At 43.3% G+C, this 15,569-nt stretch overlaps 1 protein-coding gene across 1 annotated transcript in view; it reads right to left on the bottom strand.

The window, feature by feature from the left end:
- The window catches only part of TRIO (trio Rho guanine nucleotide exchange factor), a 404,237-nt gene that overhangs the window by 238,216 nt on the left and 150,452 nt on the right, over nt 1-15,569 (bottom strand). The window contains 1 exon segment of the mRNA XM_038392902.2: nt 10,416-10,538. Within this exon segment, the coding sequence (XP_038248830.1) occupies nt 10,416-10,538 (123 nt within the window).

Below are 15,569 nucleotides of genomic sequence, written 5' to 3' on the forward strand. Positions count from 1 at the left end.
ATGAACAGTAGTCTCACTCAATATTTTATTTTTTCCCCATTACAGCACCCACCACTATTTGAGAAGTCTACTAAAGATTTAAATCTCAGTACCTAGAAGCTGGTTCCTGTGACAGAAAGCAGCAGCAATTCAGATCAGAAAAAGAAGAATGACAAAGGAAGAACTGGAGGATGACAAACCCCTCAAATATCAACTGGCTACCATAGGAAGTGTGTTAACTGAACCTTGGATATAGATAGAGAGGGACTGACAGATGCATTCAGTGAAAGCGTATGGTCAACTATCTTTATAACACCTATATGCAAAGTAAAAATGTCATGCCGTTCGAGAACCAACAGGTATTTCTTGAATTGAATTGAGTGCTCTCTTTTTCTACTGCTCCATCCAGGGATTTCTTAGTTATCCCATTAGTTGATGGGTGCCATTAGCTGACTGCAAGTAAATAGGCAATAATTGTAGGCCAATGATAGCCAACAACTTTACTAAGAAATAATAATTGTTTAATCGGTCATTTTAAATGACAACTAATGCAATGAATCTGAAGCTTCCAAATGCTAATTCACTGTTTAGGAAGTCAGGGAGGAAAGAGGTACAACTTCGCTGTGTTTTTCAGATTATTCCACTGCATTGCAGAAGTATAAAACTAATGAATGTTATGGAGCAGCACAAAAGGGCAGCAAAAAAACCAGCAACAAAAAAACAAGTCAATAATGCAATAAGGGCAGCAGTTTGTATAAAAGTACATCTCATTTACAACCTTCTTTACTCAGAGCACGCTTTAATAGAATGGCATTTGCTCTTTAAACTTCAAAATACCTGAGAGAGGTTCTGCAAGGTCTGGAAATACCAGAATTTTTCTCCTACAGGTTATATAAAAAAAATTTATTGTTCAACATGGCAAAGGCCAGCAAATACAGATAAACAAGCTAAGGCACAGGCCGGCTACAGCAGCATGTGTCATCCTTTGGCATGTGGCTGATTTCAGTGGAAGGCAAGTATACATGGGAAATATGGGTGACAGCCTGCCAGTTTACCTCAGCTTCTCTGTAGCACTTAAGAAGAAACAAACCGGCAAAAGCATTAAAGGTTTCCTTTTTCACCCACATATTCCCGAAGTCCTTTATAAAATGCTGGTTTAGTAAACAGGTTCTGAAACAGGAGCTGCTATTCTGCATATAAGGAGTGCACATTTGGTATGATACACTAAAAGAGACATCCTTAAAAGTATGTCACTAGGACTATTATCACTGCATCCTTACTTCTCTTTTGTGGTAAATTACTAATTACTCATCTGAGATAGCATTCAGAAGTTCCAATCAGGGATCAATGATTTACTGTACTGGGCACTGCCCAGACAAGTGAAAACTGGGCAATGTCAACAGTTTTATAGTCCCTCATTAGTAATTACTTAAGTTACCTGCAGTATCCAATCAGTACTCCCTGTTGTGTTATGGAAAAGAAAACTGGACTCTTTAGTCAAGAAATGCTTTACAAAAACCCCTCCCTGGGAAACTAGAATACAAAAATAATGAAGTCTACAGAGACGCCTAGGTGCGTCTATTCCAATTATACGTTAGCATTTAGTCTTTTGAAAAATCTCTGCATGTCAAACTGATCTGACAAAGACTGCAGTTTAAAACTAACAGTGCAGCTCTTGTTTGTTGGAGACTCAAAGAATCTTGAATTAAGCAGTTTAAAATTCAAGATGTAGCTTATCAATCAGTCTAAGGTGACAGGTTTGTAAATTAAAGAAATGTTAGAAGTAAAAAACTTGAGACTGAAAAAGGTATCTTTAATAGAGGGAAAAAAAAACCCAGGGGTTTTCAGTTCTTAAACGCTCTTTACCTCATCTGACCTTCTTAATGTTTTCATTCATACCAGCCCCTGAGGTGGGATTTAAACAGATTCTACCCTAGTACCTTCTCTCTGCTCAAAGTTAACTGTTGACCCACTGGAATCTGTAGTGCAGCCTCTGTGCTTTAGATTAAAGCTTCCAAAAATCCATAAGGGCGCTTTGTTCTAAGACTCACAGTTCACAGACAAAACTGACAGTGTTTGACTACTACAGATTTTAGTGATTCTGAAACAGGCTAGTGTGTATATGTATATACACATACCCACACACACCCCTGATAGATACCATGCTTTGACAATAGGAATCCAGAATTCCTTAACTAAAATATATGTTAGCTGGTCATGGGTCAGCTAACTCCCAGGGCAAAGAGGATAAGCAAATATAGCTTTTAGCATTATCAATGGGGAAAACAAAACCTGAGATTAAGTGCTGGTCCACTTAAAAATTAGATTGACCTCGCCACGTGGCTCAGGCTGTGAAAGTTTTTGCACCCCGAGAGTCACAATTAGGTTGACCTAACCCTCAGCGTAAACCAGACGTGAGTAAACTACAGCCCGTGGGATCATCCTGCTCGACTCTTGAGCTCCCGGCCGGGGAGGCTAGCCCCTGGCCCCTCTCCTGCTGTCCCCGCTCCCCTGCAGCTACGCCACTGCACGGGAAGCACTCTGGATGGCAGGGCTGCACGCTCTTGCAGGGCAGCGCGTCTGGCTCCGACCAAGCGGCGCGGCTGCCAGACATGCTGCTCTGAGCGGCATGGCAAGGGGGCTGGGGCCGGGGGTTAGATAAAGGGCAGCGGGGGCCCAGGGGTAAGTCAGGGGACAGGGAGCGGTTGGATGGGGCGGAAGTTCTGGTGGAGGGGGGCGCAGTCAGGAGACGGGGAACGGGAGGATTGGATAAGCGTGGGAGTCTCGGGGGGGGGGGGGCCTGTCTGAGGACAGGGGTGTGGATAAGGGTCAGGGTCTCAGGAGAGCGGTTAGGATCAGGGGGTCTCAGGATGGGGCAGTCAGGGGACAAGGAACGGGGGGGAGGAAGGGGTTCGGATGGGTCAGGGGTTCTGAGGGGGGCAGTCAGGGGGTGGGAAGTGGGAGGGATCAGATAGGGGGCAGAGGCCAGGCTGTTTTGGGAGAGACAACCTTCCCTACCCGGCCCTCCATACAGTTTTGCAACACCGATATGGCCCTCAGGCCAAAAGGTTTGCCCACCCCTGGTGTAGACACAGCTAGGTTACAGAAGAATTCTTCTGTTGACCTATATATCGCCTCTCAGAAAGGTGGATTAACTATATTGATGGAAAACACCCTTCCATTGAGGTAGGAAGCGTCTGCACTAGGGTGCTACAATGGCCCAGTTGCAGTGCCATGTAGCGTAGATATAACCCACAATTTACTGTAATTGTCTACTCTAGGTCAAACCCAACAAACACAGCTGTGCCTTCACACATTAATTTTCAGGCGTGCAGTGTGCTAAGCCTCTGGCAGTAGCCAAAGGTAGCTCAGTTTTAGCTTTCTTGTACCCTATTTATTTTTAAAGCAATACTAACACTGGCCTATACAATCATGGCCACAGTTTTGAGGAAAGCAAAACCATGGGAAGTCCAGAAAAAAAGTTGTAGAGGCAGTGAGATGATGTACAAAGGCCAGTGAGAGTGTGAGATTCCTAGAATAGATGTTTTAGAAATAGATTTATAATGGGATTTTTTTAGTAATAATTTTTTCAGTATTTTTACTATTGTATATATTTTTGATAATGGTTATATAAATTTATGGGAGCTGCCCCTTTAACGATAGGGTAGAGGCATAGTGACTGAGCTAACGCAGGGGCTCCCAAGGGCCTGACCAGTGTATGCTTCTGCTACAAGAGGAGGCTGGCCTGTAGCTGCACACCGAGCTGTGAACTCCTAAAGAAAAGGTTTGGATCCCCAGCATAATCAAAGCTCTCTTTAAAAAGCTGAGTTTTGTAATGGAAGCTGCAACAACTTCTGTGCAAGATGTTCCTCATGCTCCCTCCACCCCATACACTTGCACAGCTACTTCTATCATGCCTGCCAGCATCTGCAGCCCATGGTGCACATGGAATCAGGGGGCATAGACCCGGAGCACATCTTCCCTCCTCCTCCACATAAGATGGACTGAAGTCTTCATAACTGATCAATGATTGATAAAGTTTCCGACCCCACGCGCTGAAAAAAAATAATCAAGCCTCACACCCCCAAAATAATTAAATTGGCTTAAAGACCCAAACAATTTTTTCCACCATATGCATCTTGGGTTCTTTCTACTTGTCTTCTGTTTTTTTGTGATTTTAAAGTTCATGGTTTTCAAGCTTCACCTCAAACATGAGAGCTAGAAACTTAATTTTGATCAATCAAAGCAGAGATTCACAATCACCTGACTCCAGGAGCTGGGGTGTTACAGACTGGCTAGAACTTTATGAGGAGTCTGATTCAGCTTCACCTGTGACAGATCAGCTACCCTGCCCTTCCTCTCCACCTGTCCCACCCCACTAATCCTGATCTGCTGGGCATCAGAGGGCCTAGGTCAACTATCAGACCCCCTGTGTAAGAGCTGGATGATTCCCCTAAAAGCCTGGGAGAGTTCAACTGGAGAGAAGAGCTTCAGGAGGAAGGCTGTCTCCTGTTACTGGCACTGAAGGAAGAGGGTGGCAGGCAGGAGGGGAGCAAGCTCCTGTGAGAGGGCCTAGACAGGTCCAAATCCCAGATAAAAGTGGCCTGGAAACAGACTGGGGATAAGGATCCAGCTTGTGGAGAACAACCAGACTGGGAAAGGACTCCAGGGAGCAAGCCCTGGGGTCAGTAGCTCAGATAAGAGGTGGGTATTTTGTTTTCTTTGGAAATAATGTTTAAATTAGTTTTCAATGCCCCACCTAGGGGTGCTGAGATAGGTGAGCGCCTGACAGAGCCGCCCTGAGTGAAGGTGGGCCGGACACAAGGGGGCATTATGAAGTTCAGGAAACTCTTTGGGCTGCTCATCACTAAACTCAAGCAAGTCTCACAAGTTGATAATACTGAGTCACTGCTCTTTAAAGACGCTCTAACACTTGAATGATTCCCAAGTGGTCAGAGTAAACAGGCTGGTAATAAGTTGTGCTGCTATTGCTGAAGGCAGAAATGGACACTGAACATGCACAAAAGGGAAAGCCCTCTGGCCGACTGTAGGTTTGATCTACAAGTGATTGCAAGCCCCCTGTTATGTAGGCTTCCCTTGATTCGTGCTGTGTTTATTCCATAGCTCCGGCTTTCCCTTTGTGGAATGACAACATGGCTCAACAGCAGCACCTAAAAAAAAAAGTTTGGAAATGCCTTGTTTCCCATTGCACACTTTTAATGCAAGTAGGGAAAACAGGGCCCACTGTGATCAAATTAGAGACTAATGTTAGCTGATGTACAACAAGTTGTATTTTTTCAAGGTGATGTGTGTCTTGGGCCATTTGACAACTGTATCCTCAAAGAGAATTTAAGTTCAGTAGTTTTATTTTAAAATGGTGTTCAGATAGGTGCTTTACTTGTGCTAAATACAGTGTACTGAAGACTAGTTTGTTCTTTTCATCTTTGGAGAGGAATCATTTGGAATAGTTTACCTACAGTTAGGGGCAACACTAGCATACAGAAAAAGGGTGATATATGCAGATATGCTATTTCTTGTATTGCAAGGAAAAAGACTCAGCACTTGTCAAATTTATTCATCTGCAGACTAAATACATGAACTGTAGGTCATATACCCATAACTACACAGAAGGTTAACTATATCCAATTTAAAACAGCAATTTGCTTTTTGTTCTTATCCATACTTAAAACATTCAGCTGGCCCCACTCAGTCTCCTTGTGTATGCTCCTCTCCTCAGCATTTCTCACTGGACCCACAAAGAATCCTATTGGTCACAGCTTCTTCACTATTGCTGGACCCAGCTTGTGTTCTGGCAGCAAGCTTCCATCTAGCATTTATTCTGATTAATGGAAAACTAGAAAGTACAGCACCAGCTATGTCCGTCCATTTTTCTGGCTAAGGCTGTTGGCTGAACATAGGCGATGCTTCATTCAGCAGTGAAGCAATTACCAGATAGATAGGGAACTCAGTGATGTTCAAGCTTGTTTTTTCAGGCATTATTGGGGGGTGGGGGGTGTTTGTTTGAAGGCTCTATTGTCTTGTTGAACCTGCAGCTGATTTGCTCTGAAATTTAATCTTGAAAAAGGAAGGACAGAAATGTTTATGAATCAGGTTCTGGACAAAAACATTTATGAGACAAACTTCCATTTGCAAGCCCTATTCCCCCCACTCCCCGATTTGGATTTAGATTACTCCTACTGATGACAGAGCCATTACAACTTAATTCAGCAACAATTTACACCTCCAAAATCTCTTGCATATAGAGAAGCTGTACATACTTAGCAGCTATTTTATCACTTTTCCTCCCTCCCCTCTACTTTGTCAGGGAGATGCAGGCTGGTGCAAGGGAGAGAATCAATTTTTTTTAAATGAGAATATTTAATACATAATGTATGTAAGCTGCATATGATTACTGACAATTTTTTCAAATTGAGACAGTCAATTTACTGCTTATAAAGCATGTGACATTTCTGATGACTGCAGTTTTTATAGGCTTTCGTTAAGATTGTCTGACGCTTTCCATGAAAGGACCCTGTTTTCAGTTGCCATTTATTTTGCTCAACTTTAATTCTTCAGGCTGAATTTGATAGTATGTTTCATCCACAATCTTCAGCCATTTCTCAAAGTGAGATTAAAGAAAAACATGTTTTCCTCATGTTGAAACAATTCTTTCAGCTGTTTCATTGAGAAGCTCTGTGCCTCCATGCTTTGGAGCAAAGGCTCAGGTGACAGGTGTCTCGCTAGTATCTGGAATGTGCCTTTGGCTGTTCCTAGGGTGAGCAGATAGCAAGTGTGAAAAATTGGGACACTTATTTTTTTTTTTTTTGCACGGGGTGAGGGAGTATAGTTGCAGATATAAGACACAGCCCCTAATATCGGGACATCTGGTCACTCTAGCTGTTCCCATGAAAAAACATCCAAAGTTGGCGCACTTGTAAGATTTGAAAAACAATTTGCACATGTTTTATATAGGCTTTGTGAACTTTGGCAGCAAATTCACAAAAGATTTAATCTTCACTGAATGTGCTCCAGCCCAGGGCTGCGGAAGCCAGGCAGGGCTTCTCCTGCAATTGCTTCTCCCAGCTGTAGTGACACCAGAACTGACAGCAGAGAGATTCTCTTCTGTGCTTACTGCCAATCCCCACCACTCTGGCACCCAAGCAACAGGGAGGAGGAAACCTCTTGTCTCTAATTCAGGGGGGATGCATGCCTGTAGGGTAGGGATCACTACTGGGACAGGCTGGAATAGGCTGAGGCAAAATAGCTATCCACTACAGAAGACTTGCCTACCGAGCCTGGAGTAGAAACCAAAATAACCAATAGCCAACATTCCTCTGCTGTCAGCAAAGTCAGAAGTTCAGATATACCAGAATTAAGGTTGCTTGTGCAATCTTAATTTGGCCCCCTTGTGCAGATGCATAAACTGAAGTTATATAGCAGGGGTGACCAAACTGCGGCTCGTGATCCACATGTGGCTCTTTTACAGTTAAAATGTGGCTTGTGGAGCCTCCCCCGCCATTCTCCCCGTCAGAGGGGGAGGGGGAGATTGGGGCTTCTGTCCTGGTGCAGGGCAGTGGGGTTAGTTTCTTCTGCTAGAGAAGACTGGTACCTGCTGGGGGAGGCACAATTTAAAGGTTTGCCTCTCCCTCAACAGCTTGAGTCACAACCTCCTCTTACCATCAGTGGCCGCTCCCTGCAGATCCCAGGTGTTAGCTCCGCATGGAGAGGTAGCGGCAAACAGCTGGAAGCTACCTTTAGCTCTGTGGTGAGAGGCAGCAGCCCCCGCACCACCACCACCCGCAGAGCTCCCAGCTGTTTGCTGCTGCCTCTCCCCACAGCCACAGCTCCCAGCTTGCTGGCTCCAGCAGCTTTGCGGCATCATGTGACTGAGTAGGGTCAACAAACCCTGGCAAAAATCTGGGGTGGTGCGTGACTTCATGTACCCTCCCCCCATGCGTCACCTCTGGTTCTGCCCAATGGAGACGGGAGTCTCAGGGCTTCAGCAGGTGCAGGGCTTCAGCCCCGAGTCCCGGCAGGTGCCCCAGCTCTCAAACTTCTGAAGATTGTCGTATGCGGCTCAGAGGACCAATAAGGTTGGCCACCCCTCTTACAGAGTCTTTTATTACATGATCACATGCTAATTTTTCCACAGGACCCCTTCCTCATTCAGTACATAAAACGGATGATGATCTCTGAATGAGCAGATAGTCAATAATTTGTTTTCTCTTCATGGTTCAAACTGTGTGCCTTTTTAATAGCATTACACTTTTTTTTGAAAAAGTTCATCAAATTTACAATATAAAAGTATACATAGATTTATTTTTTCTACCCCTTTGTGCTTGCCTACACTTTGAAGTTTACATTGAATAGCTGGTCCTGAAAAGGGTGGACTGATTTTAAGTCAAAGAAACTTAAATCACCAATTTAAAATGATGATTTATTAGCAAGCAGGAAACAGATTTAGATCAATTATTTTAATCTAGTTTTGAATTTGTACTATTTAGGTATTTCCTAAAGAAAGACTGATTTGCATTGGGTGGTAATAATTAAAACATGTTGACCTGCAGCTAAATATAGGCTTTCCACGAAATCTGGTGGAGGTTTTTTTGCTAACAAGGAAGATACACTATATCTATACTTATTTGATTAACCAATTATATAGCAACTTACATTTATGCAGATTCTCAATGTTTACATGTTTATGATGTTAGAAAACAGTGAATGATTCATTTCTTATTTACCAGATTATTTTGTGTTGAGCTCTATTTGGACGGAAATTCAAATTCAAATAAAATACACCAAAACAGAGTTTTATTTGATAAATTAAATAAAATGATCTTTAAAGTGCTGGATATACAAGAAAAAGTTTCACAGTTTATATAAGCATGTTTGGCATTTAAAATAGCTATCTATAATACAAAGCAAGTATCTGTAGTTAGTGATCCAAATGTATCGTTTCTGGACACATATTAAATTTATTTCCCTATGTTAAGTATCCTCACACCTTCTTGTCAATTGTCTAAATGGACCATCTTGATTATCACTACAAAAGTTTTTTTCTCCTGCTGATAATAGCTCTTCTTAATTAATGAGCCTCTTACGGTTTGTATAGCAACTTCCACCTTCTCTGTATGTGTATATATATACATATATATACACACACACACACACACACACACACCTTCTTACTATATGTTCCATTCTATGCATCTGATGAAGTCGGCTGTAGCTCACGAAAGCTTATGCTCTAATAAATGTGTTAGTCTCTAAGGTGCCACAAGTACTCCTGTTCTTTTTGGAGATACAGACTAACACGGCTGCTACTTTGAAACCTTTCTGGACACCATGTCCTACCTACATTTTAGAACTACTAGATCTCACCCTCTTGTACCTACTTTTTAATCCATAACTCTGAAGACAAGCTTTCCTGGATTTTCAATTCCCAAGTGGTTTCTTAGCTTTGAATTAGTGATTGAACTGAACTAGCTGAAGAAACTGAAATCAAGAAAATAGCCTTTCTGCATCTGCAGAAATGGCTCCTGATGTTTAGCTGGTTTAGCACTTTAAACTCTGGTTCCAAGTGCTTAGCCAATAACTGACACCAATTCAGTGGTCTGACTTTGTTTAAAACTTGGCAGGCAAACATGTACTAATTATTATTTTTTGTTCAATTTAAAATAGTTGAGGCTTTAACATAGGTTTATTTTAAAAACAAACCTGTGTTTAATTTAAAACTTTAAAAAAATTTTTTTTTTAAAAAAGCATCCATTTTTGTCCACACTGAAAGACGGTAAGTACCAATTCCATGAGAAAACATTTACTTCAAATTCATTCTGTTATGTCAAAATGATAAATGATCCCTTTTAAAAATGTAGGATTGTGAATACTGAGCTGACAGGCTCTTTTATTGAATAGTGAAATTTCTTATAAGTATTCAAGCGTAAGCTGGAGTCAATTTATGGGTTTTCATATAACTAATTCTGCCCACATTGTGCACCCTTCTAGCATCATTCTTCATTTAAAGCCCTACCTGTTTTCTCTGAAGTTGCTGGCAATTTCTAAAGCAATACTTGAGAATCCACTACTGAAATGCTTGCTAGTAATTGACAAAGAACTATTCATTATCTGTATGCTGTACTTTCACCAATACTGACATGTGGTCTAACGGATAGGATACTGGGGGACTTGGAGTCAGGAGACCTGGATTCTATCATAGGTCTGCCACTGAACTGTGTGACTTTGGTAAAGTCACTTCACCGCTATGTCTATTTCCCCTCTCATCCTTTCTTCAGATTCTAAACTCTTTGGAGCACAGACAGTCTCTCACTATGCATTTGCACAGAAACATGGTCCTGATTGTGGTCAGAGACTGTAAATGTTTCCATAAAATCCAACAGCTGTGCAAGATAAACTGGTTTGCAAGTCATGTTTCTTACCATACAGTTCATGGCAAAGTGGTTGTGCTGCGTCTGCAGCTCCATAGCGTGGGGGTGACTGGTTCCAATCTCTGTGTAACTATTCAGAAACAGACCTTTGTTGTGTGTGATCCAGTCAAACATCTGCAAGAAAAACAACAACGAGATCACTAATTTACAATGCAATGACAAGCCATAAACAAGGAACATGTGATTTCGCGTTTTACAAGAGACACAGACCCTACAATAATGAAACCTGAAGTTGCAGCTTATTTTTGCTACTTTGTTAATTTCAGCGTTAACCATCTCAAAGCTTTCTCAAATGAACAATCACCCCATACTCTAGTTGCAGCAAAATCTGCTCCATTAAATTAGGGCCAGAGAAAAAAATCTTTACTTGAAGTGTGAAGGTAATGCACAATAAATGCATTATAAAACATCTACCTTTTCATGTTGCTAATCTTCTCAATGCTGGCTTGCTAAATTAAAAAAAAAAAATAAGAAAAGCTATTAGAAGCCTATTTCTATACCTGCTCAAAAATATAATTTTAGTTATGTAATTGCCTGCAGTCATAGCCACGTTTTATTTGTATTACAGCAGTGCAGCTTAAAGCCTATGCATTTATACAAAATATACATGTTCAAGTACACTATCACAACTTCCTCCACTTTTGTCTTAAATACAACAGTCACAAAATCCTACATTATGACAATGCCAAGGTTTTTTAATTCAACATAAATGCAGGAAATGCAAGTTACACTGCCAACCACCATCTAAGCGAGAAGTTGCTGCAACTGATGTATCTTGAATTATTGGCTACATTGTTAAGCGTGACTTCAAATACAGCATTCAAGGTGTAGATGAGTTAATGCTGTATTTCCTTCATTTTTTAATTGCCGTGTGTGTGTGTGTGTGTGTGTGTGTGTGTGTGTGTGTGTGTGTGTGTGTGTGTGTGTGTGTGTGTGTGTGTGTGTTAACATTCACAGATTTTTTGCATGCAATGTATATATATTTGATGCTGGGGAGCTGTTCAGTTTTTTGCCAGTGGAAAATGAAGCTCTACAGGGAACAAGCAGCACGGCAAAACAGATGCAGAGCTTGATTCCCTGCTGTGATCATCAACTCCTCCATAATTCTAAACTGAAGAGACCACCTGCTCTCTGAGCTGGGTGAAAAGGATTCCTGGACGAAAGAACACAGCGAGGAACCAAAGGTGCTGCCAAGTTGAAAATATCAGCCTTAATATATGTAGGTTACCAAAGCAACACTAGTAACTTCAGTTCTCCATTCCTCTATGAGCTGGGAACACAGAATATATTGTAAGTGGCTGGGCTGCATGTCAGGAGCCAGGAGCAGGAAGAGCCAAGAGTGTGACAGCTTCAACGTGAGGGCAGTCCAGACATACCTGAGCAAAGAGGTTGAAAATTTAGAAGGAATAAACTCAGGTCTGCGTGACCCACACCTGCAGACATGGTGTTTCTAAGCCTGTGTTTGGGGTCCACTGGAAACTCAGACCTTACAACCATGCTGGCACATCCAAATTGCTCTATGCAGACCCAAGTCAGAACTTCAGCTTCTGTGGATGTTTAGCATCATATCCCAGAGTTCCTAGCTCTCTAGCTAGCTGAAGCTGCTCTGTGCTTGGTTATGGGAGAACTTGTCTGTGGAAGTTGACAGGAAGTATTTTGCATGGTTTTAGCCCACCAACACATCCAACCAAGCCATTTTGAGTCCGCATGCTCCCAGCTGGAAAAAACTTTTCCACCTCATGCTGCCAATCGTAGTTCACAAATCAGGCAGAGCGTCTGCAAGATGCTGGTGGACATTAAAGTAGCAGTTTGTGAGCTGCCAAGGCACCTCTCAGAAGGGGGTACTGACATGCCAGCCATGACCCAGCTGATGCTGCTCATGCCTGTTGCCTTAGCCACAGACTCCCTCTATGTAGACCAGAGCTTCTGGAGCAGGGCCACAGCACAGACTGGTGCGTTCACATCATCAAACAGACTTGGAGTAACTAGTAAAGCACAGTCCTTTCACATGAAGAAACAGATGCTCCTGGAGGTATGCAATCAGCTTGCCCCATCCTCCAGTGCCAGTACACCGACATGAGGGCAGCCAAGCCAAGCCAATCCAGAAGCAGGTCACCATAGCCATCTGGAAGCTAATACCCCAGCCTAATACAGGTCCATGGCTAACCAGCTTAGAATTGGCAAATCACTGTGCGAGTTGTTGTGGCAGAGGTTTGAGAGGTGATCAGGACTGTGAAGTAGTGAAAGGTAGTAGGCACTACATGTGTTACTGCACAATGTCTGGGAGGATAAGGGGAAACCTCTTCTAGTAGACTCAGGCCACTCCTGGATTTCTGAACTGGCATACACAGCCAAACAGTGTGTCTGTCATAACGGGTGCGGGATCCAGATGTCCCACAGAAATTAGGGATGCTTTGTGTGCCCACATACCAGGTTTGCATGATGCCATGCATAAGGGGGAATTAAGTGTTATTTTAAGTCGTGCTCTGTATGAGTGAAAGGCAGCTGTGGGATTTTTATTTATTTAATTTAATTTATTTAAAGGTGTGTTGGTAATATGAATTCTGGAAACAATTCCTGGCGATGTTATACATTTTATGACTATTGGCCAGGTACTTCAACTCAGCCTATGGATTACTCTGACATTTGTAAAATTTTATTATGAAATTTACTGAGAATGGGCATGTGATGACCTTTATTAATGTTTGCCACTTAACATTACATATAATAAAACTTGAATTCCACACAAGGCTACAGTAGCAAGACTTTATTTAATACATGTATTAAGATACCAATATAAGAAACAGAAAAGCAGACCAGCTGCCCTCAAAACATACAACGCAATAACCAAGTTCTGTGCAAGAACAGGGAAAGGTGCATGTTACCAAATGACATGGCCAACTATTCCTGGATGGCCTCTCCTTAACTTTCTGGTGCATTTTACACAAAGAGCTGCAACCAGACTTGAATGGATGAATCCAGAGGGTACATCTGCCCATTCCATGTGCTACTGTTCATTGCCTGTGACATGATCCAGCCAACTGCTGAACTGCTACACAGTCTACATAGTGTCGAGGGAATTCAGGGCATGGGGCTAAAGCTGGAAGTGGCAATAGAACCTGCAGTGGGGTAGTCATCAGTAAAAATAATAGCTTGAACTGCTCCTTCGCTGCACTGTCTTCCTTCTTCAACCTCAAGGCATGCTCCATTAATCTATCTGCCAATCCTTGCTCACTCTGTGCATCGTCTCTCTCTTTCCACTCTTCTCTCATCCTTATCTTTCTGATATTTCATTGGGTGCTTCTGGAACTCTGTCTGCGGATTCATTCTATCTAGAATCTCTCCCACCAGCTCATCTCAGATTTTCTGCTTGCCAGCAGAAGGTAGGTCCACTCCCCCAGGCTCCTAGTGCCTTGTATTTGCCCTGCAGAGGTGGAAGGGTCTTCGGGGGGAAGGGGAGGGCATTATTTTCCCGTCATGATAAAAATTGTATTTTCCACTTTATCATAGATTCATAGATACTAAGGTCAGAAGGGACCATTCTGATCATCTAGTCCGACCTCCTGCACAACGCAGGGCACAGAATCTCACCCACCCACTCCTACGAAAAACCTCACCTATCTCTGAGCTATTGAAGTCCTCAAATCGTGGTTTAAAAAGACTTCAAGGAGCAGAGAATCCTCCCGCAAGTGACCCGTGCCCCATGCTGTAGAGGAAGGCGAAAAGCCTCCAGGGCCTCTTTCAATCTGCCCTGGAGGAAAATTCCTTCCCGACCCCAAATATGGCGATCAGTTAAACCCTGAGCATATGGGCAAGATTCACCAGCCAGAAACAGATTACACAAACTACTGTTTTTAATATTTAGATGTTAATGTATAAGGAAAATACAAAAGCAGGTAACCTTACATATATAATCTTTTATTTAACCCTGATTTGACTCTCATCTAGATGTAGCCTAGGGAAACTCGTTCTCATCCATCATCATCAAGGAAAGAGGAAGAACCACCCCACTGCAGAGCTTTCTAAGAGACAGCCCCTGGCCCCAGGTCACAGAGATTACCTAGTCCCAAGAATAAAAGTAATCATCCGAGTGGCTGTCTTAACAAAAAATTGCATGATCTAACCCACACACAAGCCAAGAATAGAGAAGAAAAGAAGAACAGAGGAGAAAACAGGAGCAGCACCATTACATGTGGAGGGCAAGGAGCAGGGTCGACAGCAGATCCACGAGCCAATTAAAAAGCACAGAAAAACAACAGAGCTCTATGATTCCCCCCTCCCCTCCTGCTTTTGTGGGGGCAGCTGAGCGATCTGGGACTGGAAGGAAAAAGAGAAGTCAGTATTTGCAGGAACCATTCATTGGGCGCAAACACATTTATAGATTCCAGAAATGCCCACCGCCATGCTGACTGCCGCCCAGGCAGCACTACCACCCCCACGCTGTGCATTTCAGAAACGCTGCTTCAGTGAGAAGAGAAGAAAAGCCAGCCAAGGAAGAGCAGAGAGGCTCTTCCTTCCAGACGGGGTTGCTCTGGTGCTTTCTAGAGTACAAGCAGCCAGAAGAACTGACTAGCCCAGGAGTACAACCTCTGCTGTTCGAAAGAAGATTAATTCCAGTGGTTTTCAGTAGTCAGGAACCATTAATTTCGCTCCAGCAAGAGGCTTGCGGTGTACGCGATAACTGCCCACCACAGAGTGGGGCACGCCAGCCTCCCTAAAGCGTCCTCCCGCTGCCCAGCGAACGCCGACCCCAGGTAGTACCTGTTGGAAGGAGAGGGGCTGGGGGATGGCTCGGGCTCCCCGGGGGACGCGCACCACGCACTGAGACACAAACATCCGATAGAGCTCAGAGTCTCCGCGCTGCAGCAGTTCAGCTTCGCCAGACCCGCAGGCAGCCGCCTCCCGGAGCCTCTGCACAAACTGTTCAAGCCCCAGCACGTCGGCATAGCAGCCTTCCAGCATGGCCAGCACAGCACGAAAGGGCCCAGAGCCTGCCATGCTTCTGAAGCCGAGCTGCCTCACAGCTGGGACCGACCCACCTTTCCCAGAAGCACTAATGCCTCCCTCCCAGACCCACAAATTCCACGTGTGCTGCTGCACCTACTGAGTCAAAGGAGCTGCTTTAATTCAAGGTCAAAAGATGTT

The sequence above is a fragment of the Dermochelys coriacea genome, chromosome 2 (genome assembly GCF_009764565.3).
Source record: "Dermochelys coriacea isolate rDerCor1 chromosome 2, rDerCor1.pri.v4, whole genome shotgun sequence".
NCBI lineage: Eukaryota > Metazoa > Chordata > Testudines > Dermochelyidae > Dermochelys > Dermochelys coriacea.